Source organism: Egretta garzetta, unplaced genomic scaffold, assembly GCF_000687185.1.
Source record: "Egretta garzetta isolate BGI_Z169 unplaced genomic scaffold, ASM68718v1 scaffold155, whole genome shotgun sequence".
In the NCBI taxonomy this organism is placed as follows: domain Eukaryota; kingdom Metazoa; phylum Chordata; class Aves; order Pelecaniformes; family Ardeidae; genus Egretta; species Egretta garzetta.
In genome coordinates, this window is record NW_009259613.1 from 1,322,456 (window position 1) to 1,346,038 (window position 23,583).

Consider the following 23,583-nt stretch of genomic DNA (forward strand, 5'->3'; position numbering starts at 1 on the left):
AGCATGACGTTATATGGTATGGAATAGCTCTTTGGTCAGTTTGGGTTAGCTGTGCTAGCTGTGCTGTACTCCCAGCTTGTTATGCACCTGGGCAAGCAGGAGAAGCTCAAAAAGTCCTTGAGTAGTCTGAGCACTACTTGGCAACAGCTGAAAACATCAGTGTGTTATCAACATTCTTCTGGTACTAAATCCAAAACACAGCACTATGCTAGCTACTATGAAGAAAATTAGCTCTATCCCAGCCGAAACCAGGACACACTGAAACTGCATATTTAGTAGAATCTCCATTTTAAATAAGCATGATCAGCTTTGACTTTGCAAAGGCTAACGGATGCTCTAAAAAGATGCATGCATCCTGTCTTGTTTCTTCTATAATCTAGTTTTGAGATCTCCTGCAAAATGGTGAAACAAAAAATGCCCTGATATTACAGACAAGGTTCTCTCATCTTCTTTACTGATGCTTAAGCCTAGATTTCGGGGGGGCAAAATGAAATACTAAACAAAAATAGATTTCATTCCATGACAACTTCCATGATTTTGCTACTGGCTCATGTAAAACCAAATCACAAATGTCACCAACAATACACAAAATCTTTAGTAAAAGATGTAGATAACAGTAAACACAGCCATTGAGTTTTTTCAGTTTCCACATTCATGAAAAATCAGTTTGCTGCTCTTGTGTAACACACCAGTACTGTCTTTGCTGGAAAGAAACCACTGAATTCAGATATGAGTTTAGCCTAGATAGCAATAAAAATGAGTCTTGCAGCAGCATCCCATTCAAATTCATAAGCAACACAGAAATACGGCATACAAATTCCATACATAATTAAGTGGAGAACACTTTACAAAGCATTGCTGTGTTTATGAGATTCAAAGGAAACAAAGACTAAAGCCTCAAGAGGTAATTAGCCAAATATGTATCAGGCAAAGCTCTCTGACTGAAACAAACCAATGTATTTTTTCAGGTATTTAGACATAGAACATTCTGAGAATAGAGATTCAATTCATTCATAAAGACAGCTTCATTCCTCCTCAGCATCCAGAAATACCCTATTCATATCTAAATCCAGCACTTTCATGTTAGACTGAGTCAAGTCATTACCTTCTCTCCCTCCCTAATAAAGCTGATTATGATAATAAAACTGGATAAAAATAAGCACTCTGAAATGAGATCACTGACTGTCCAGATGCTGGGAGCAAACAAAGCGTCCCACTGCGCTCCGAAAAGCAAAGGAGATTCTCCCCCTTCCCTCTTAGGTGAATGTCAAACTGCTCATTGCATATGTCACTCCCAAAAGGCACACCAGCTACATCTCAACGACAGAAATGAATACCCAAGTATAGCAGATTCAAACACCAATTGCCTTTTATTGACAGGTCTGAATTTCACTAGTAGACCAAATCTTCACCCAGAACAACAAAACTTAAGGTGACTGAGCCCCTTCTGACAGGTTGTTCTTGGCATTTACCACACGGTCAAGTGTTCAAAGTATTTTGCGTAATCTATGTATGTTCCACTGAGGTACAGCAAGTGTCACAAGTTTTCATTTGCTGGTAAGGTAATCTTTTTATGCATGTAAAGACCTCTATAAGTATGTTTGTGTATATGAACATTTACCAATACATATATATTTTGAACAAACATACACAAATATATACATGCACAACTACGCATATATACACACACTCCAAAAACCAGAAGTCTTGTTTGTTATAAACATATAACCATTTTCTAAAACCAGCTAAAAAGAAAGAAAAGGCTGTTAGCATAGAACATTGCTTAGGAATTAATAACTGACTGGAAGAAAGTATATCATGGATCACTAACCTGTGGCCAATTATCAATCTCTAGATGATAATTCCTACCAACAATTTTATTACTAGTGTGGTACAGTTCATGAGAATAAACTTTGAGGTTGTTTTTAAAGTACAGAGTTAAGTCAGAGTATTTTAAAACTAATTTGTCCTTCTATTTTGTCTCCTCTATTTCCCACACCCTCCATCCTTCTGCAGAAAGGAAGAGAAAAAAAAATAGAAAAAAACCCCATACACATAAAAAGAAAATACCATGACTTGGGTATGAGGAAGCATGCAGGCACACAGAGAAAAAGCAAATGGAACAAGGGCCATGCTGCAGCAGCCACAGCTCTCCAAGTATCTGAGCACAGAACAGATAGAACAGTTAGTGGAGAGAAGCACCACTGCCTTTCCAGGCACATCCTGTTACAATGCAATTCGTGTGGTTTTCTCCACTATTGCTGCTAACATGATGAACAGTAAGAGATATCTTCACCAACACTAGCAAATTAACCACTCACCCACAGAGAAAAATCAATTTGCTTGGTATTTTGTTACTTAGAATTCATCTTGCCACAGCTAATGCTACTACCTCGCAGAACTATTCTGCCTGGATGGTTGCATCCCCTCAGACCAAGGCTGATTTTGTCTCAGCCTTAGTATTTGCAATACTTGCAAAGAGATGGATTACCTCAATCATTAGATTGCCAGAGAGACTGAATCATGTTTCAATATGCCAGCTGTTTTTATGGAAAGCCTTGAATAGTAGAGAGATGCACTTCCAGAAAATTCCTAAGGCCAAAAAAGCAGTATTATACCACAATCATGCAAACTCATGCCTTTTCAGTGCAACAAACATGCAATGCAAAAAACATGAAACCGAGCATACTCACAGCACATCAGCTGTTAAGGAAAATACACACAACTTACAGTCAAAAGATCCCAACAAGCAGCTTCTACCAAATGCTGGCATTCTTCATGAAAGGCTTACAAGCAAAATAGCATTCAGGTCTTTTCAGGACTACAGCTCAAGTGTATTTGAATTTAAAAATGTGCCTGAAACAGTCCAGAGGACTTAATCAATGTCACATTCAGGAAGGCTACTTCAGTTCTTCAACTGCACAGCTGAGTGTCTGCATCCCGCACATCAGCTCTCATCAAATACCAGACTTTACAAATTTGTATTTAAGGATTGTGGCATCAGTTCCAAGAACAACTGTCCCAAGCTGGCTGGCACCAAAATGGAGGCCAAGCCATATTTAGTCAATTTACTACACTTCAAAACAGTTCCTAAACAATAGCTCTGAGAATCCCTTTTTTTTTTTTTTAAATAAAAGGGGAGAAAGAAAAGATGAGAAAAAAAAAAAAACCACCAAAACATTTCTTCGCATCAAAATGAACATACATTAACTCCTGTAAGTTAACAATACTGCTGCCAGTGTAAAGACAGAAGGATAAGCATAGAGAATAATATTTTTCAGACTTCAGCTCCAAAATTTTCATCACGTGAAAAGTTCTACTTTTTACATTCATGCATGTAAAATGTTCTCTGAAAAACCAGTAGCAATGTATTTACAAAGTAAGGCTTCTGTAAAATAACCACAGAATGATTTATGGTTTGCCAGGACAAAGAGCTTAAGTTTTCTCTGTGTGGTAAGGGCATTTTAGCATTTAATGGATTAGTGTAGCAATATATTCCATATATTCCATATATTCCATCCAAACATTCTGTCATGCTGTACATGCAGTGAATATTAAAACATGACTAGTTTATAAGGACAACCTCACACTTAACCACAGGTTTTATCAAGCAATTCTCTCCATGGTGTGTTTTTACACGTTTGTTTTTAAACAACTCCATGTATGCCACGGGTACAAACAAGGTAATTCTGAAATCCTCTTGGGGCAGAAACTTGCATATACATAAGAGAATCTAAGAGATGTAGTTCAGTTTAATACCTTACTGATCCCTGAGAAAGATCACTTGCCCCAAAAGCATATACTATACAGCTCTTGATATTAATTTTTAAACTTTCTGGTGACAAATAATAAATTAGTATACCACATCAAAGGCCTAGCTGCTAGCCTAGCTACTAGGCTTCTTCCCCTCAGCATCTCAAACTCAGCTTCCCCCAAACAGACAAATGCTATTACAGCTATTTTTTGACAGTAATGGAAGAGTCCTTGATGATCCACAACAAAGCATAATCTAAGCCAAACATATAAAAAGATATGCGCAATCAAGACTTCGTTTTTATAGTTCCCAGTTCCAGTCTTCTCTCTTAATACCACGAAAAGATGGGTGTCAGAGCGTCACAGGAGCAGTAAAGCCCAGCCATTTTAGCAGCTAGGGTAGTGATACCACTACCGAGTACCATCTCCCTCCTGCAGCAAGTGTTTTTAACAAAATCCCAGGTCTGCCATTGGCTCTGAAAAACAGATGTTTTCCTTTTCTCAGAAACCAAATCAAGATGTTTTAACAAATGTATAGCAAGGCCACCACAACAGGGTCTTCTCCAGGCAGAGTTTGGAACAGAAAGACATCCATGACTAAAATGTCCCAAATGGAGAGAACTCTGCAACTTGCTGGCCATTTATATTTTGACAAGGGTTTAATAACCTTGTGATCAGATTATTAGAAACAACTCTCACCAGTACACACGCACTTTTCTGCTGACCTGTTCCTACTAGCTCTGCAATAATTCAACACAAGATAAAGATCCAAAATGAAAGCAGTATAAAAACAGACACACAGAAATTAGCAGCATTAAAAATAAGATGGCATGCAGTTTTGCATGGGGCAGAGATACCTTCCAGGGGGGTGAGAGAGAGGGGAAAGAATCCTCTAGCTGGAAATATTGGGCTTTAGCTGCAAAAGTAAACACTTCTATTTTTAAGAAGTTATCAGTCACATGCCAAAGATGTCACAAGTCTAACAGCCACACTACAGCAACATCTGCTAGTGCATTTCCTGTGCCTCAAACATTTTCCTGTATTTTTCTTTTGTTCTTTTTTCATATTCAGCCAACCATTGTGTCTTCATCTGAATATTGCTCTCAGCACTTCATAACAGGGAGTGCAGACATTGTTTTTGAAGATGAAGGATAAAAGACAGTTATGGGAAATTTGTGCAAAGCCAGCATTTTTTACTTGGGGGGGGGGGGGGACACTATACAGTAAAGAGTGTTGTGAATGAGCTTTTCCCGCAGATGAAATATTCCACTTGCTGTTGCTGACAACCACAGTGGAAAAAATCTTTATTAAGAGAAGAAATTTCCTACAGAAAACATAAATAAGAGACCTTCACCAGAAGAGAAAACAATCTAGGCTATGTGAAGGAGGTCATCAACATGATCCCTCAAGTACTTACACAGTTGTAGGCATGTTTTCCAAGGGTATTTTTAAAATCACATTAATGACAATAGATGGGGACTCTGCATAAAATGAGCTTAACTCCATCTCTTACCTATTTACAGGGTTCAGATCCTGAATGTGTCTAGATGGAGTTATGTTTGTAGCCTGGCTTAGTTTCTTGAAGCTTTCTTCATGCATCAGAACAAACTTCAGCATTACTTACAGCAGATTTCTTCACCATCTCTTCTTTATTTAAACTTTATCTGCCTATATGTTATTTCTGTCTCCCATGGTAGTTCCCTCTGCCCTCCCTTGTTTTGAGGACAATTAGAAGTGTGAGGTTTTAGCCAAATGTATCAAGATTTACTTTGAGGTTCCTTTCCCCACATGGCATATCAAGTTCATCACACTCAAATTATACACTCTAATGACAGTAGCATTTAATTTCAGATTTTTGGGTTAGTGCAGATAATTCTAACTTCAATTTACCCTCAGTAATTTTGGGTTCTCTTCAAGTGGTCTAAATTTATAAATTGCGGGTATACCAGGTCACATAGCAGTCATTGGTTTTCCTGGAAAAAATGCGGGGAGGGCCACACAAGATCACATCTTCTTCGCGTCGCTTTTTTTTTCTTTTTAATTTATTAGCTGTAATGAACAGAAGCTGCAGCTTTTTAGAAACCTTAGCAGTTTGAACTTTAAAATAAATTTTATAATGACAGATCAAATTCTGGTATGATTAAATCAGTCCTTATGAGGTAAACAACTAGGGAACTCATATTTTCCACTACAGACATCTTTCTGAAACATAACCTAGTATCTGTGATGCAGCTTGGCTGCTATGAACAATAAACATTGCACTAGAGGTTTTTGCTTTATGTATTTGTTATTTTTAAATTAGTATGAAGTTACCTTAGAAATTTCTGCCAAAATTCCTCCCCCCCCTCCCCAACCCCCCAGTTCCCACTGGGCTAACATCATGCCATCAAAGGATCTTGATTTTACAGCTTGTCTCAGCTCCAGAGAGGACTGTGTTCAGCCAGGACGCTTATATACCACTTGTGTAACACCCACTAATTACAGTGGCTTCTTCAGTATCTCTGTATGCTCCAGTAAGTCTTTATTCATCCTTCCCTTTTATGTTTTTGCTGTTGTTATGCACATAGCTTCCATGTCTCTCTAAGCTCTGTGCTGAAATATGAATACATAGGCTGCACAGCTGTGTTAATTAGAGTACGTTTTACTAATCGAGCGGAAGTTGCTATTTACTGTGTGCACCTTTTATCTAGAGAAGAGGGGCTGACCTTCCCAGGCTTCTATTGTCACAGACAGGCTGCAGTCCATGTTTCTCTTTCCAGCCTCCTCCTCGCCAGAACAGCACGCTCTGTGTCACTCATGTCCAGGTCAACATCCACCCATTTCTCAGGGGTTCCTACAAAGACTTCTCTGCGGCCACTAGATTAATTCATGCAGTCTCCCTCGGACATCCTCCCAGATGCCTTTCACAAACCAGGGTGACAGTCAAATGAGGTTTTATAGCAAGAGCCTTGGTGCCTACCTAACCCAGCTTTGCTTGGGCATTCCATAATCCCTCTTCCCTGGAATTCACAGCAGTTACAAAGGACAACAGACCATGCTTCTTGGTCCTACAGCCTGCATATCCTGGTTTACATGCAGTTGTCTGACTGTCACATCACCAAATATTAGTTGTAACTGAAGACATACAGTGCTAGTGAAAAGAAATTCTAGGTCTCAATTTCTCAGAAGTCCATATACCTTTTAAATTTGGAGGTCATTAGCAACAAATTCCTTAGGAAAATAGTAAGGTTTTCTGGTTTGTTTGGTTTCTGCTGTTTCTTGATAAGTCTGAGCCATACATACAAGAGATTCATCATTACAAATCTTAAAAGTATTAACTGAAGCAGTTATCTGAAAACCATCTTAAAACAGTCCCACAGAAGGCAATACAATTTGCTGGATCAGTGCTCAAGAAAGCATGTAAGTGTACATACAAACATCACGCAGAAAGCAAGAGTGATAACAAAAAACCCTTTTAATTTGGTGACAGCCTTTTCATTCTCTCAAAGATCTCCTACATTATAACATTAACATAATTATATGGGTATGCCTATTGCCATAACTAACCATCTTACGATAAATTAACCAATGGCTATTGCCATAATTAACCATAATATGGTTATGTTGTATTTATGTTGAAATTAGTTAATATATATTTTATATATAATGTATTACAAGATCAACAGATGCATAGATCTCATAATACACCCATATAAGTGCCTAGTAATACAGGATCTTATTTCACAAGGATCACTACACGGAAACTAGGGTGATACAAACACCCCTACCCCACAAATACACATCGCATGCTTTGCCATTTAGAGTCAACTGTAATGCCACAGGGCCAAGAGGATACAAATTCCTTTGGCATTTCTAGCTTTCTAGTTTGTCTGCCAGAACTGTAACCACAGACATGCTTTACACATTATTAAGACACTAATATGTTATTACTGAACTTAGCACTTACTGAAAGATAAAGTATATAAAACCACCTGCTATCATGCAAGATTAAATATGCATGTATTTATATACACAGTATGCACAAACAAGCCTTAAGAACAGTTTGTCAGCTCCAAACGAGCCTCAATATAAAAACATACTTTGTCTTGCCAGCAGCAATGAACATCTGATTAAATAGAGAGAACTCGCTGTATCGGGTAGCTCCAACTAGCCCAAATGAGATTTTAAGTGGATTACTGTGACCACAAGCACAATCACAAACAAGCAGGTGAATTTTGAAGGAAAATATCAAGCCTCTTTAACAAGAAAAACAGCTCCAATTGTCTTCAAATCCTGATCTATGGCCTGTGACTGAAAGCTCTTGACTAAACACAGATACTGTAATTTTATAAGGAAATGTACTTTCTCTATCACTTCATGCGACATGCTCAAGGAAACAATCCAGGACTTACATACTGTAAGCCAACCAACACTTGTATGAGACCATATGCTAACATGACTTAAAAGACAGACTTTATTATACAAATTAATTTTAAGTAAAGAAGGTGAAATGTATTCTTTATTACACTCAGCTTGCACATAATGCCATGGTAAGCATTTGTCTGCTCACAACATAGCTAACAGTACATGCCAATGTAATTTAACACCTCTTTGGCTAGTATTTGTACATGGTTCAAAATATCAGGAAGAAAGCAAAATTCACATGTATTAAAACCACCAAGGAAAAAAGTTTTCCGGAAAAAACAAAAAAACCCTGAGGAAGTCAAATTCTACAAGCACTCCTATTGGGATCCCTCCAGCGCATTTTCCAAACCAATATATTCATGGATTTGATATATGCATGTCCATATCCAAGTCTGTCTGGGATAATTTTCTCTAGGTTTCGGAGTGCAATTTTCAGAAACTCACATATAGTCAAACCACCAAGGGAAAAAGCTTTCAGGAAAAATAAAAAAAACCCCGAGGAACTAAAACTCTGCAAGTTCTCCTACTGGGATCACTCCAATGCATATTCCCAAAACCAACATGTTCATGGCTAGGTTAGATTAACAAAAAGATATTCAGTTCATTCAAACTGCCATAATTGCTTTAAGTTCAAAATCTAGTTCACGGGCTGCGTTGTAGTGCATGTAAAGCCTCCCTAAACATGTTAACTCAATCATCAACTGGAAGGGAGGGGAGTTTCATCAGCAGAAATGTGCAAAGTGTTTCAATTCTTCATACTTATTTCACTCATTGATGCTCTAAGAGCTAGGAAATAATACTGCATTATTTAAAACTACTCTGATTTCCCAAAGCTGGCCTCCAGTTTTTAAATTGCCAGAAAAGTACTTTCTAGAGATTGGGAAGATTCAAAGCATCTAAAAAGCTCTGTTCTACACTAACAGCCATTTGATCACAAAACAACAAAGATAAATGATAATTTTAAAAAAGCAAAGGAAAATAAAGTAAAATTAAAAAAAATTATATTTTACATATATAAAACATTAAAAGAAATAATAAAAAAATTCACATGGAAAATACATAGCAAGTACATCATTATGGCAGCTTGTTTACAAATAAAGTAAAATACCAAATACTCAGTATGTAGGGTAAGTAGCTTAAAAAAAAATAAAATCAAAAGGCTTTTGTAACAATGCAGCCCTTTGACTAACTATGTAAATGCGCATGATCAGGATGTATATCTGCTTAGCCCTAAATTAAGTTGAACTGTACTGCAGGGAAGAACAAACCAGAGCCCAAAAGCATTCAAGTTTGAGGTAGTGCTAGAGAGACATGCGGTCCTCGGTTTACTGCAAAATGTAAAGGTACTGTAGAAATCAATGAACAGCTCTTTGTCCTTTCTTCATAATGGGAAGCCACACCAAAGACTTAGCCCAGATGCTTACCAGGCAGGGAGACAGGCAGGAATTTTCCCTTCTTCAAATCTGCCTTTGTTTTTTGCCACTGTTTTTGTAGGGCTTGTTAAAAATAAATTCACTGTAACCGAGTATGCTTTACTGAGGTGTACTGAAGTATACAAGGACAAAAGGACATAATCATTCAAGCATACCTTTCAGACAATCATTTCTTTTTTATAGAAAGCTTTTAGGCACTGCATTCAGACCTGGCTACTAGCAAAGGACACGTTATGCAAGACAGGGCTAAACAACACACCCCCCCCAAGATGACTGCCACATACTAATGAAAACTTATCTAACCAACACAACACCCAGTTATGGCTTTTTTAATTTTTTTTCCTTCTTCTTATAACAAGTAGATGATTCATTGCTAGATAAACAGCTAATACTACATAGTGACCGAACTGGAGCCTCTCCCCTCCCCTTATTTCTCTTGACACGTAACTTTCCTTTAACTGGTAAGATACTATAGTCTGGAATGAACCTGCAGTCTGTACAAAGAGCTATTTTCTGAGGAGAAACTGATAAAAAGCAAGGTTTTCTCATTAATACACAAAGGAACTTTATTTCTTCTTAACTAAAGGCTTTTCTTCTCCCTCCCCAGAATGCCACCTTGCTCACTTTCATTGAGCAACATCAGGGAGAATTTACCAGAAGCAGCAGCACCAGGATTTGGCTCTGGAACAGCTGGTTTATTTTTCTTCATATTAATAGAGTTCCACAGTACTAGAGTACATTTCTAGTACTGCAGTGCTGGCGAGGTAACAGACAACTTATATTTCTCTTTTCCAAAACTCTGCTTTATAAAGCCCACGCTGTAAGTTAAAATACAAATGGGTTCTTATTAAATTGAAACTACTTGGAGTCATCACTTCGCCCTGTGCAATCGTGTTGCTCCCATCCCACAGGTAAGTATCAAGCAACTAACAATCAAAATATACCAGCAGCAAAGAATGTTTGTGGGTCTGCCTCATGCTCACATCAACAAAAAAGGCTATGTGATACCATCAAGAAGCTCCTTCTGAAAACTGCACCCGGAAACCTAGAGAAAATTATCCCAGACAGATTGGGATATGGACACGGATATATCAAATCCATGAATGTATTGGTTTGGGAAATGCGTTGGGAGGGATCCCAATAGGAGCGCTTGTAGAATTTTAATTCCTCAGTTTTTTTTCTTTTTTCCTGAAAACTTTTTTCCTTGCTGGTTTTAATGCATGTGAATTTTGCTTTCTTCCTGATATTTTGAACCATGTACAAATGCTAGCCAAAAAGGTGTTAAATTACATTGGCACGTATTGTTAGTTGCTGTATTTGAACCAAAGTTATTACACATTAGGGGAAAAGGAAAACTTGCTCAGACTCATCCTAACCTCTGACCTGTTTACAAGACATGTGGTAAAGGTCTTAGCTACTTTGGTAGGTAAGCACGCTGACACAGCTTTTGCAAATTTGAGACTTCCAGCTTTGGGCTGTGAGAACTCAAATCCAGAGAAAACTGGCATTTTTCTTCTATTCCCACCCCCAAGGCCTTTCCCTTCAAAGTACTGATTCTCTCCTGGTGCAGTGCTTTTTATGCTAAAGCTGATCAAGAGGGTCTTCAGGCAGTTCCTTCACTAAGAAGTCTTCCTTCCAGCAATACTATTTTCTTTTAAGTCAAAATCCTAAGAACTTTGGAACCAACCTCCAGAAGGACAAGCAGAAGAAATATGTTAAAAGAAATACATATGTAACTAACACTCCTATGATGATAAGTGTAATGCTGAAGAAGTGAGGTATTTTATATTTAGCTGTTCATCTGCAAAGTCTGCACCTTAGCTCAGGAAATGGCCACATTCCTTCCACATCCAAATCTCTGACCTCCCTCTCAAACCCTCAGAGGGAACCGAAGGTGTCTGAAGGATATGGGAGGGAGGAGGTAGGAGAATGAGATCCATCAAGAACTGGGAAATGGTGCAAACATACCTAAGTGAACACAGCAACTATGCCTCAGATGAAGAGACAATAGCATTCTCTTACTAGGAGGTAAACCACAGACATGGCAAGTAAAAAGACTGTTTTGTTAACATGGAATAACAGGATTTTAACATTAACCAGGCTAAACCAGCACAGGGGATCAAAACCGCTATCCCTGGACAACTTGCAGAAAGAACCTATTGAGTTTTCCCAAAATTTAATTCTGCCACAGGTATCCCATGGAGAATAGGCAAGTATGCTCAATCTCTGCACAGCAAGAGAGAAGAATGAGGGAAAAGAGCAGTAAGGAGCAGGCAGCAATGCCAGAGGCAGCCGAGTCTCTGCAGTCTGCGCATCCAGGAGGAGAATCTCTATTGTGTCTGTGAGTGATTAGACTGAAGGACTAAGGAGTAGACAGAGCACAATGCAAAAATTAAAGTAAATAAATAGCTGGCTGCTCTTGTGAATTTTTGAAAATTAATGCAGAGAAAACCCTCATGCCTCAGTGAGCGTCACACACTTCCTCATTTGGAGACAGAATTCCAGAGGCATCTGTCACCCACTGTGCACACATCACTCACATGCTCCTCAGAGAGCCTCCACAGGCATTGCCTTATTCTGGAACCTGCCTGAAGAGCACAGTAATGAAAGCATATCATTATACAAGTCCAATTACCTACTACAGCACCCCACTCCCCAGCAAAAGCAGGGAACATTATTGTACAAAGGAAGGAAATAAACCAAGGTACATTTATACTTAGTCCAGGGGGAATTCCAGAAACACGGATTCCTAGAAACTTTAATATAAAACTAATTCCTTTCACATAGCAAGAAAGTAAACAGCACATCATATGTTACTCACCTCTGCAGGAAATGCCTTGGCTATCAATTACTTGTTTGCAGGTTCCACAAATTTTGGATTTCTTAAAAGACTTGTTTTTGAAGGTGTGAGACCTTGAAGCTGTTTCTTGAGGCTGGAAGCAAGGGGAATAACATCAGATCTTCCCTCAGCTTTTGAGTCATACTTTTAAGTGAAATACAGATATTTTTAAATTGAATATAACAGTAGTGTGTCTGTAGCATAATAGTAGTATGTCAAAGAGCTCTCTCCTTCTTTCTCAACCTTGCACTTATTCAATAACAAGAGCTTTCCACTCTCAAGCGTGGGAAGCAACAGTGTGAAGAACATCTCACATATCAGGACACAGACATTGCAAGACATTTTATAGAGGAAATACAGAATAATCTCTATGATATGAACCAACAACCTTCTGACTAATGTCTTATCTACATAAAAAATTGCATTGGTTCAGCTTAAACTGGTTAAAAAAAAAAACCTTAAGTAGTTGTCTATCACAGTAGCCAATTTAACTGATCTGGTGCAAAAGACAGCTTGGGCTTTTCATTTAATAAATGCAAAGCATTCATGCAAGCTGACTTTGGCACAGATTGCTAACTTTAAAATCACTTCTGCTTTTCCTGCATAAGAAAAGTACGCTAGTTTAAAGTAATGTTGCTTTCCACAATGTGTCAGTGTAACTGAAATATCATGTTAAAATGTAACTCAGTAATGAAATTTTTAATTGGGGACAGAACTGCAAAAGGCAATACCATATATGCAATGGATATTACATGGATTCTATAACTTAGGAAGCATTTAAATAACACAACAGAGGGGGCTACCGAAAACCTATGACATAGTCAGTATCTCCTCTGGAAATTTGATTGGCAGACTTTTTAGAAATATCAGTAACCTATTAAAAAACAAAAATATATTTCTCCAGACCATGAAAATCCTCAAATGATTCTTCACATTCCTCATTTTCATTTCACATTTGCACCTTACCGTCCTTAAATTCAGTACTGCAAATGGGCTTGCATTCAACACTTCAACGCTTGTGCTGAGCTTTAGCAGCACAAGTATCTAGAAGCAGAAAGCTATCCCTTCACACACATCCAGGCCAGGCCACCGCAGCACTAGGCTTCCACCCATATGTCTGATGAGAAAGTTTCCCAGCGTGATGCAACACACAAGTCTATGGCAATAAGGTAACACGGGATTTCTTTGTGGCTTTGAACAATTCAATATGTGACTCTGGGCAAAATGTTTACTGTCTCCAAAAACATCTACAACACAGCTGCTTGGCAGGCACAAGAACAGCCACACACACACACCAAAAAAAAAAAAAAAAAAAAAAAAAAAATAGATGTAACCTTCCAAGTACTGCCTCCACATGGGCCTACCCAAAACTCCAGAGGAGCCCCAAGGAACACAAGTGGCAGTGACTGACCACCCTGAGCAGGTCTGGATGCTTGGCCATGCTCACCAGTGAGGATGCACAGTCAGCCGCTATCTTAGGAACAGCTTCAAGAAAGATTGTTGGTCTTACCCACCAGGATAATTAACATACTTCCATAAACAGCACGGTAGAAATTACTTAGGATGAAGGAATAAAACTCAGGCTGGACTCTCAGGAAAATCCTTCTACCAGTGAATTATATTAATCAGCAGAAATTAGCAAGAGAAATAGTAGAATAGCCCACATTCTCGAATGGCTGAAGCAGGGGATGAAATAAATATGAACTGTAATTACAATGATTCATTAGATACTTCGATCACTCACTGTAGAAGCCAAAGTCACAAATTCCCGTGTCCCCCGCTGCTGACATTTGCATCATGTTACTTCAAGTTAAATCAAAAGATGTTGTCAGAATTATGATTCATATTAAAAGTAAACCATAAAGAAAAAGAACAGCTGAACTCCAGCATTACGTAGGAACATACTTGATTGCAAACAGATCAAATTTATTATTTTCAAACAATCTCTGTCATGATTGGGGGTTTTTTGCATTTGAAAATATGGGAGATGTTTTTGAAGAGACAGAGGTCTAGGAGGAAGGAAAAGTGTCATTACATCCAGGTAACTTCACTAATGTGATATGAGAAGCTTCTGTACCATAATGGGCTCAGGCATCATGCCTGAAGTGCCAAGAGTCCCTCATCAAAACAGCCTCTTTTATGTAAAAAAAAAAATAAATAAAAAAAAATTAAAAAAAAAATCAGCAATGCCATCACCTCTGCTGGCTGCTGCAGTTTCTCTACTTTGTAGATATACAGACAAAAAACAGAATTCTCATTTTAGATTTTATCCACTCATCTTCCCTGCAGAGTTCTACTTCTAGTGAAGTTTACAGGATATGGCTGCAAGTCTCTCTGAAAAGGATAGTTTTGCAGAGTTGTGAAGAAATTAATGGATAAACTTCACAGAAAGTTTATCCTGTATCTAGGCCTGCTTCTCGTTATTCCCTACCACCCAAACACTTCTTCGCAAGCTTTGACACTTGCATTGTTCCAAAGCAAGACGACTGTCACAAGAACTTGCTGTTTATATACTAGAGTTCAGTGTAAATAGGTCTTCACATTAATTGATCAGCTCGTCAATCTGTCCATTTCATTTGCAATAAAGTAATTTTTCTCTGTGGCATTTTGGAAATATTCTGCAATGCAGCCTTTGCACCCAAATTTTAAGAAATATGCATTTTTTTGTTCCCTGCTGTTCATTTTAAGTACACTCCACTATGGGCTCTCCAAGCACTTCAGTTAAACAGTTCATTTCGAAGATTCAGTACTCAAAGCTGTTTATACAAGAATGCTGGATAATCTACTGTGAAACCTAGAGGAGTCTAGACCAAGGTTTCTTTCTTGTCACCTGGTACAGCTTTTGTGGTTCCCCACTAAGGAAGATGCCAAGGAAAAAGAAAGAAAAGAAAAAAAAATAAAAAAGAAAAGAAGAAAGGGAAAAAGAAGGAAAGCAACCATGGCCAGCAGCAAGCAATGTTACTTTCGCTCAAGATGGGAATCTAAACTGCATGTAATTGTTAGAAGCAAAAACTGGAAAAGAACAGTGCAGAACCACAGGTTACAGACTGAGTTCTTGCCTGAGGAAGAGGCTGTAATTATGTCTAGTCTCAATTGCTAGTATTATGAAACTCTCTTTTGTTTACCACACAAGGAAATATTTTTGGCCATGCTCTGGTCTCTAAGGCACACAGAAATCTAATGAAGCTGAAAGTTTATCCCAGACTTGCATCAGTGTAGCGCAGCAGACTGTGTAAAGACATGGGCATCCTCAGCCACAATGAATTTCAAATGCTCCTCACCATTGAGCATTTTTCTTATGTCACAACATGCTGATCATCATCATATAAAAAAAATTCACAGCAACTCCATCAAAGGCTTTTGTGACACATTAACATTTTGAGAAGAGAAAAGCAGTTTACACAAAACAGTTCAATTAAGCCAATACAGACTAAAGCACTCAAGATGTGTAACTTGGTTTTTGGCAATACTGCTACAGCAGTTCCTCCTTGGCAGAGACTTAAGACCGGCTCATTACAGCTATGGAAGAGGCATTCACAGTGTTATTCCCAAATACCATACTATATCATAATAGTCAATTATTCAAAGAAGAACTGAACCAAGCAATGTTTATTTCAACTCCACATTTCCAACATGTAAACTGCAATGGTGCTAATGGTTCAATCTTTAAAAAGATCTAAGTCACAGGACTCAGATCTTTTATCAAAGAATCAAGCAAACACTGCAAAATTAACACTGCAAAAATTAAACTTGTTCAAATAATCTGCAAGAAAAGTGTATAACTATATTCACATGTATACATGCTCAATAAGAAAAAAAAAGAATTTATTTCTAGAGAATCAGTTCCTTCCAAAGTCATCCAAGTAGTGACTAAATTATACTTACAAGAAACGAAAGTCTCAACAGAACCAGACAAAAAACAATTAGACTTTTCAAATTAAATTGTTAATTCCAGATGTTACTCTATATGGAGGAAAAAGTCAAAAACTGTTTGTACATAATTTCTCTATTTCCAAAATTTCTAACAATCCATGTCATATATACCAGCTAAGAGAAAATTATAAACATCCATGCAAAGCCCTATAAACTTTCCCATCCATGGTCATGCAAATATGATCCCTTTTCCCTATCCTTCCTCTAAATAACTTGACAAGCAATACTGCAATTTCCTGGGACTCTCTTTGTGCATCCTTCTACTCTCCAAGGTATCTTTAAATAGACTGGCTAATATAATGCTTAGGAGAATTACTTTAAATACACAGAGGGAGGGGGTAGCAGTGTATTAGCAGAATGGGTATTTCACCACCTTTTATGGGCTAGGGAAATGCCCATAGGGGGTGTCCAAAAGAAAGTTCAAATAAGAGATGACTGAAAGCAGTCTTCATGAAAAGACTGAGCCCCAGTTAAAAAAAAACCTTTGCAAAACTAAGCCATGTATCTATTTCTGTAACACTAAGGCAAAACCAGCACAGCTAGCTGAGGGGAATGCCAGACAACCCATTCCCTTTCAGCCCTTTCCATTAATGTCACTCGTCGTTACTTCTGTCACCTCTCTGCTTCCTCTCCTCCCATCTCTTACACAGCAAAGTCCCATGATTTCTGCACAGTTACTTGGAGCTCCCATGCAGAAATCAAAGAATAAAATCCTATCAGGACACCTGCAGTTCCCTGTAACTAGCGTTCCTGAAGCGAATACTGATGAGACAGGACTGCCCAGAATACAACAGTTGGTATGACTGATAATACAAAATAGTTTAGAGCTTCTCTCTTCCCTCTCTGTAGTAAACAACTTTAACTTTCCTACTCCTGAACCAGTGTTCCACTTTTGCTGCAGGTTTAATTTCCAGAAAAATATTTAAGACTGCCTACCGTGCATACAGGCCAAGTAATAAGACATTATCCATCTACTCTCTAAAATGGCTTTTCGAACAGGGCTGACCATAACTTTTCAGTAACTATAAAAAGTGATGATGTCAAAAGTCTCACTCACACAAGGACAAGATGAATATACAACAAAGAATTATCCAGAAATAGCAAGCACCACAACATACGAGATTCTCTGCAGCTCTTCCATAGGACAATAATTTCTTGGAAACATACTATTGCTTCAAAAGTATCACTGTATTTTAGCCAAATGACATTAGCTGAACATACCACACGCATTTAAGTACAAACACAACTACCACCAGTGAATATATACATTTTGCAGAGCCCATGCTACATGACAAGAACATGGGACAGTGGCAAAAAAGAAAGAAAAGAAAAACACCAAAGAAGTTTTACACAGACTGAAATAAGGCATTTCTGGCTGTTTCACTCACACTCAGATTATTTCTACAGTGGCAGACATAGCACATATATTTATTTTACACACACACACTAAAATGTACATAAATAGCTAGTTATACTACTATCGCTAGCATTTAGTATTACCAAATAACTTCAGAGGGATTGCAAAGACAAGACAGTATGTGTTACACACCCCATTTACTCCCCGGTCATTCAAGGCATTTCACAGAAAGACAAGCAGCCCAAGCTAGAGAACAGAGATTTGACTTACGATCATGCAGCCTGAGCTGGCAATATCCCTCCCAGTGGAATCTGTTCCTGACTTTTGACTCAAGTGAGGGCACATGGAGATGTTGATGAGGAAAAAAAATGTCTCGCTGAACCAGGTGAGTAAAGTTCATGTTAAGAGGGGAACAAAACCCTATGATGTGGTAGTACAAAACTGCCTTACTGTACGAGCATGAGGGGCCAAAAAATAATAGAAAATGACAAAAAAAAGAGTACTTTTGCCCCTTATTTAAAATATTTTAAGTAGCAGAAGCCTTTGTAGTTTCTCAGACAAAGTAAATCAGGGGTCTTCATTGTTTTAGTAAGAAACTCTACCTAGGTACCAGGGCTTCAAAGCTATACACTTTTCCAGAACAAAACTAAAAAGGAAGTTTCTGTCCAAATGCCCTTACAGGACTTACAGATTCAAAGAAAGAGGTCAGAGATGTGCAAAGCACCTACATTCAAGGTTTACTCAGTGCACCAACAGCCAGTTGTAGAATACATGTCTGAAAACACAAGGTATGCCTTACTGGGTCAGTACAACATCCATCTCACCCACCCAAGTGCTTCATCTCTGTGTCAAAGGGAAACACTACTCAAAAAGAGCAAGCCAGCTCTGCTCCTTTTGTGTCCTGCTCCCTCCATGCTCCTGCTGTACCAGGGATGCTGGAAGGTCTATCCCTGAACCACCCTCTTAGTATCCGTTAATGGATTTGTTTTCCACTAATTTTGTCAAACTCTGCTTTGAACACGCTGGTACTGTCTCCCCCATGACCTTCTGCAGCAGCAAGTTCCAGAAGGTCATACTCACCCTTGTTTAAAGTACCTTCATTTGTTCATTTTAAAGTAAACTCCCACCAGTTCTGACACATTAGTTTCTGCACTGTGGGACTCCATCACTAGTTCTGCCTAGTTCAACCTACCCACCATCTTTATGTTTACGTAAAACCTTGATCATATTCCTCCTAAACTTTCTGTTTTCCAAATGTAGAGTTCTGGTCTTTTCAGTCTCTTCCCAAAAAACAGCTTGTTCCACACTCTTCACCATTTCCATCATCCCTTTCTGGACATGCTCTCATTCTACCGTATGCTTTTATACATACTGGGACCCGATGCACAATGTTTCAAATTTTCAAGTTAACAATTGAAAAGAAAAGGATAGATTTGCTCCACAGCCTATTCAACTCACACAGCCTAGCACTTGGGTCTCTACATCTAGATTTCCAGGTATAGCTGCTTGCAATTCCAGCTGCCAGAAAAAACACGTTAGTCATGAGCCAAAAGGAAAATTGCACTGGCTCTCACACACCATCTTTTCACCTTAGCTCTCTCACTTACAGCTCTGAACTAAAAAGTTAAAGCCAGACAGACACAAGACAGTGCAAGATGTGATACAGGAGCAACAGCACAAACCTAGCCTGCCACCAGGGTCTGCAGCCTCAGTCACCCTACCAAGTGAGCCACCCAGAGGGAGCCATAACTGAACATAACAGCAGCTTCACTACTCTCTAACAAGACACAGGATCTACGGCTCATGTTATTATTCTTTCATGCCACATACAATTACATTTGTCATTTGTAGACAGTTCACCTTGGAGGAAGTCCTTCATCTAGATCATCAATTGCATGTGCTCTTCTGTAAGTTTTAAATTCTTGAGATAAAGTGGTATCAGCTTTCTTTGAAAGATAGTTTCCACAGGATCCAGAGGTAATGTAACAGAGTAAAGCACTTGGAAAAGACTGATCATCAGATAATTCTCTCTCCCCACTTTAATGTTTGAGGTTGGCCACCTCAAACTTTAAACAACATACAAGAACTTTTTCATACTTGCTGTTTTCCCAGACAGTTTCAAGTCCTTTCCCTTACAATCTGGCCAATTTCAGTCCAAATAATGACAGGTCCAGGTCTGCGTCTGCCGAAGAAAAACAGTGCCCAAGGGTGTCTGAATGCATGCCCATTAGCAAACCCGACACTCCTTCCACCAAGATGCAGGCAGAGCAGCACATCTGCTGGAGAAAGGCAAGAAGGCTGCCTGTCTCCAGCCAAATCCTCACCACTCTCCTTCATCCAAATACCCTTAGGAATCAGTTGCCTGTAGAGAGCAGTGGTTCATTCACTCTCCTCCCAGCAGGAACAAACAGGAAAGCCTGTAGTCACTCCTCGCTCATAATGTAAAATAGCAGCAGCTCTCACATTTTTCCATTTCATCAGTTCTTTGCATTTTTGTTTCAACACCTTCATTTCTCCACTGCACATGAATCTGTATTGGTGGAAAAGCAATTAGGAGACAGAGGGGAAAGTCCATTAAGACAATCGTTACTCCAGACACTGGAAAACTCATCTTTTTCATTCTCATCTCATTGGCAAACTGACACTTTGTTCTGTGTGGGAAAATACTGTACAAAGGAAATGCCTGAAAGCAGCAAAGGACTATGTTCATCAAGAAAGCTCAGTGTTTGTCAATAGCTTTTTTTCTTTTTTTCTGTTAAATGAACTAGCCTTGACATCTCTGAGGCTACAACACTGCTTCATTACACAAAGTTTGGAACGCCCACATATTCAGAGCTAGACATCTGAAGACCAGAACTCACATCTTTAAATAACAGGAGAAAAAAGACTATTTCTGGTTTATCTTCAGTTCACAGAAAAAAAAAAAAAATGTTGAAAGGCATAACAAAAGTAAAAATTCAGAGACATCATGAGTCTACCCTTGAAATGCTGATTTTTAAGGTCATCTTCACCTAGAATCTCTAATCGAATCTCTTCCCACTACAGATGGAATTCTCGCGGGTACACAAAAACAGTGTAAAAGTACATGCTTCCATGGATATCTCCTCCCTCTCCTTTCGACTATCTCGATAGTCCCTGATGAACCTGTTTATGAAAGCAGCAAATGCACAAAGGACTGCAGCAACCTAACCCTCCTATGACATGATGCAGTTAGATACAAAGCCAAATACTAAAGAGCTACCCACAGCTATGTCTCACAATAAACAATTTCTGTTGTGATAAGAACAAAACAGATATTAAAAAAGACTCAAACAAACAAAAGAACCCGAACAATAAAAAACAAACCTCACACCACAACCACCAAAAAAACAACCAGAAAAGTTACTAAAATCAGCAAAGCAAGTGGAAAAAGGAAGAGCAGAAGCAAAGGAGGTCAGACCCAGGCTAGAAAAAGGACAGTCAGCAGCAGCTCTGTGCCAGAACACTGACCAGGAAAAACAGCTGAAAGGGATGAAGATGCATGTCTGTAAATAAGTCACTGAGAAATTAAAGAAATATTATTAATACTAATGCAGTGAATAATTTAAGCGATTTCATATAGGCTAATTTTGCTACACAGCTTGAGGCTTCCCTCTTACCCTCACAATCCTGCCTGACGCAGGTCTGCTACACTAATACAAACTCAATTTGGCACTTTAAGTTCATGCAGGTACTCTCTTGTCAGCACTGCTACCTTTCAGATATACCTTTTCCCCTCCCCCGCCACGCTCCAGAGAAAGTCAGCATCAGGGCTAGAAATACACAGGGGTAAGCAAGCTGATAGCTGCACACTTCATACACATGTACGTTTACCAGCTGCTGTACTAAGGAAGCATGCACGCTGAAAGTGCATATATCAGGGAAGCATCAGTCAAGATCTGCCTTCTGTAACATCACTATGTTACATCTTCAAGAAGTAGAAAATAACATGCTTTCCAAGTCTGCAGAAAAATCTCATTAAAGGTGATTCAGTAGGATGGAAAACATTCAGTTCAGTTTCCTCCTCTCCCCACATACATCTTGATTTAACTACTTTATTTCAACCCAGGCTATCAGCATGGCTCTTTGGACCTACTGACACAGACAGTATTAATGACTGTGTGAAGTCTACCTGGTCATTGTACTTCAAAATGCTAATTACACTAAGCAGGGAATGGAGTGAAGACCAGCATCAGTGGCCAGAACATCTCCACTCAACACCTATGCTCCCAACCCCAAAGTATGTACTTCAATTTATTCCCCTAGGCCAGAAGCAATGGTATTCCAAACACTCCTTGTTCAGTATGTAAACAGCTCTAGTTAAACATGCAATCCCATACAGATTACCACCTGCACTAATGATAGTAACTCATATAGAAGACAGCACTCTCTGTGTGTGTATGTATGACTGGAATTACGTCCTTAACTATTTCCTCATTTTATAAAGTTATCTTACTTCATATAGTTAAGACTGTCCCAAACAGTAATCTAAAACATTATCTTTCATATAACAACCTGAAACAGGCACATTTTCAGCACTTCACTAAATCACCTGACGATCCATAATTTTTGGCTTACAAAATTTTGTGTTCAGTATTTTAAGAAGTGGGGAAGAGTCCAATGTGGAACAAAAATCTTCACTGTACACTTTTGGGTAGAATTTAATTTCTTTCACAACATCTAGTTTTACTTTTTTGCTGCCATTTTACTGAAGCTTTGCTATTTTTTTCCATCAAGTTATAATCACCCATTTTCAGGAAACAGAACCAAACCAATATTACACAGACTTCTACAAAAATTTTTTATAGAATAATGTAAGTGCCTTTCCAAAAAATCAGAAAAGTTTACTCAAGAATCCAGGATGTAATTTCTTTACTTTCATTGGACAGCAGACAACTTGCGGTTAGTAATTTATTTTGTATTTTTCCTGGTGTTCCTGTGTGGTCTTGTCAGGTGAGTCTATGGGAACACAAGCTGATTAAAAACACTCTACTTGCAACTGTAGATTTTGCATATCTTTTATTTATTTTGCTCTGATATTATAGGATTAGTTGTACCAACCACTCTGAACACACCTCTCAAAGTGTTTATTATGTGGTAACAGTATACTAAATCAGAAAGTCTCAATCATATTCACTTATTGCTACTAACCACAGATGACATTGTACACAGTCTGCACTCACCTAAACCCTAAAAGGCAAATCAGAGGAAACTTTGAGAGAGCAAAGACTAGTATCACGTAGGTTTCTATTTTTACTGAAGAACATGAAATATGTGCGCGCGCGCGCACACACACACACACACACACACAAAAAACACCCAAGCAACAGTGTCAAAACTTCTTGTCAAAACTATCATTCATACTACAACAGCACTTTCATGACACATAACTATTTAAGAAATGCTAAGGAGGAAACAAGGTTAGCCTGACAGCAACAGATACATTGCTCACTGCAGCAAACAGCAAAATAAGGCTCCTCTTCTGATCTTCACACTGCTTCCAGCTCTAATCATCCTTCCCACTCTGGTACCCAAATCAATACTATGGAAAACCGGCTGTTCAGGCTCTGGCAGACATGCCTAGCACAACATGCAGTCACACTGCCATACAGAAACAGAAAGCACTTGCCATGTCAGATTCAAGCTTTGCCTTTATTTGAGAGAGGAACTCACAGTAAATATATTATTAAATTATACAAAGTTCAGTTCACATACATTCTGATGCTTGGCCTGCAGCTCTGAAAATAAGAACAATTCAACAGCAAAGCATACCATGTTATGGTAAAAGAATGTGACTATAGCAAGCTAATAATCTAATCATCATAATTACACCTACTTCTGCTGAA

General features: G+C 38.6%; 1 protein-coding gene across 4 annotated transcripts in view; it reads right to left on the reverse strand.

The window, feature by feature from the left end:
• TNS3 (tensin 3) overlaps positions 1-23,583 on the reverse strand; it is a 187,194-nt gene that overhangs the window by 161,280 nt on the left and 2,331 nt on the right. For 3 of the 4 annotated variants that reach the window (XM_035893953.1, XM_035893955.1, XM_035893952.1), the window contains exon 1: positions 2,731-2,835. In XM_035893953.1, coding sequence (XP_035749846.1) covers positions 2,731-2,773 — 43 coding nt within the window. In that variant the 5' untranslated portion in view covers positions 2,774-2,835. Of the gene's footprint in view, positions 1-2,730; positions 2,836-12,411; positions 12,524-23,583 lie in introns of those variants that run through there. The other variant, XM_035893956.1, reaches the window with a different exon arrangement.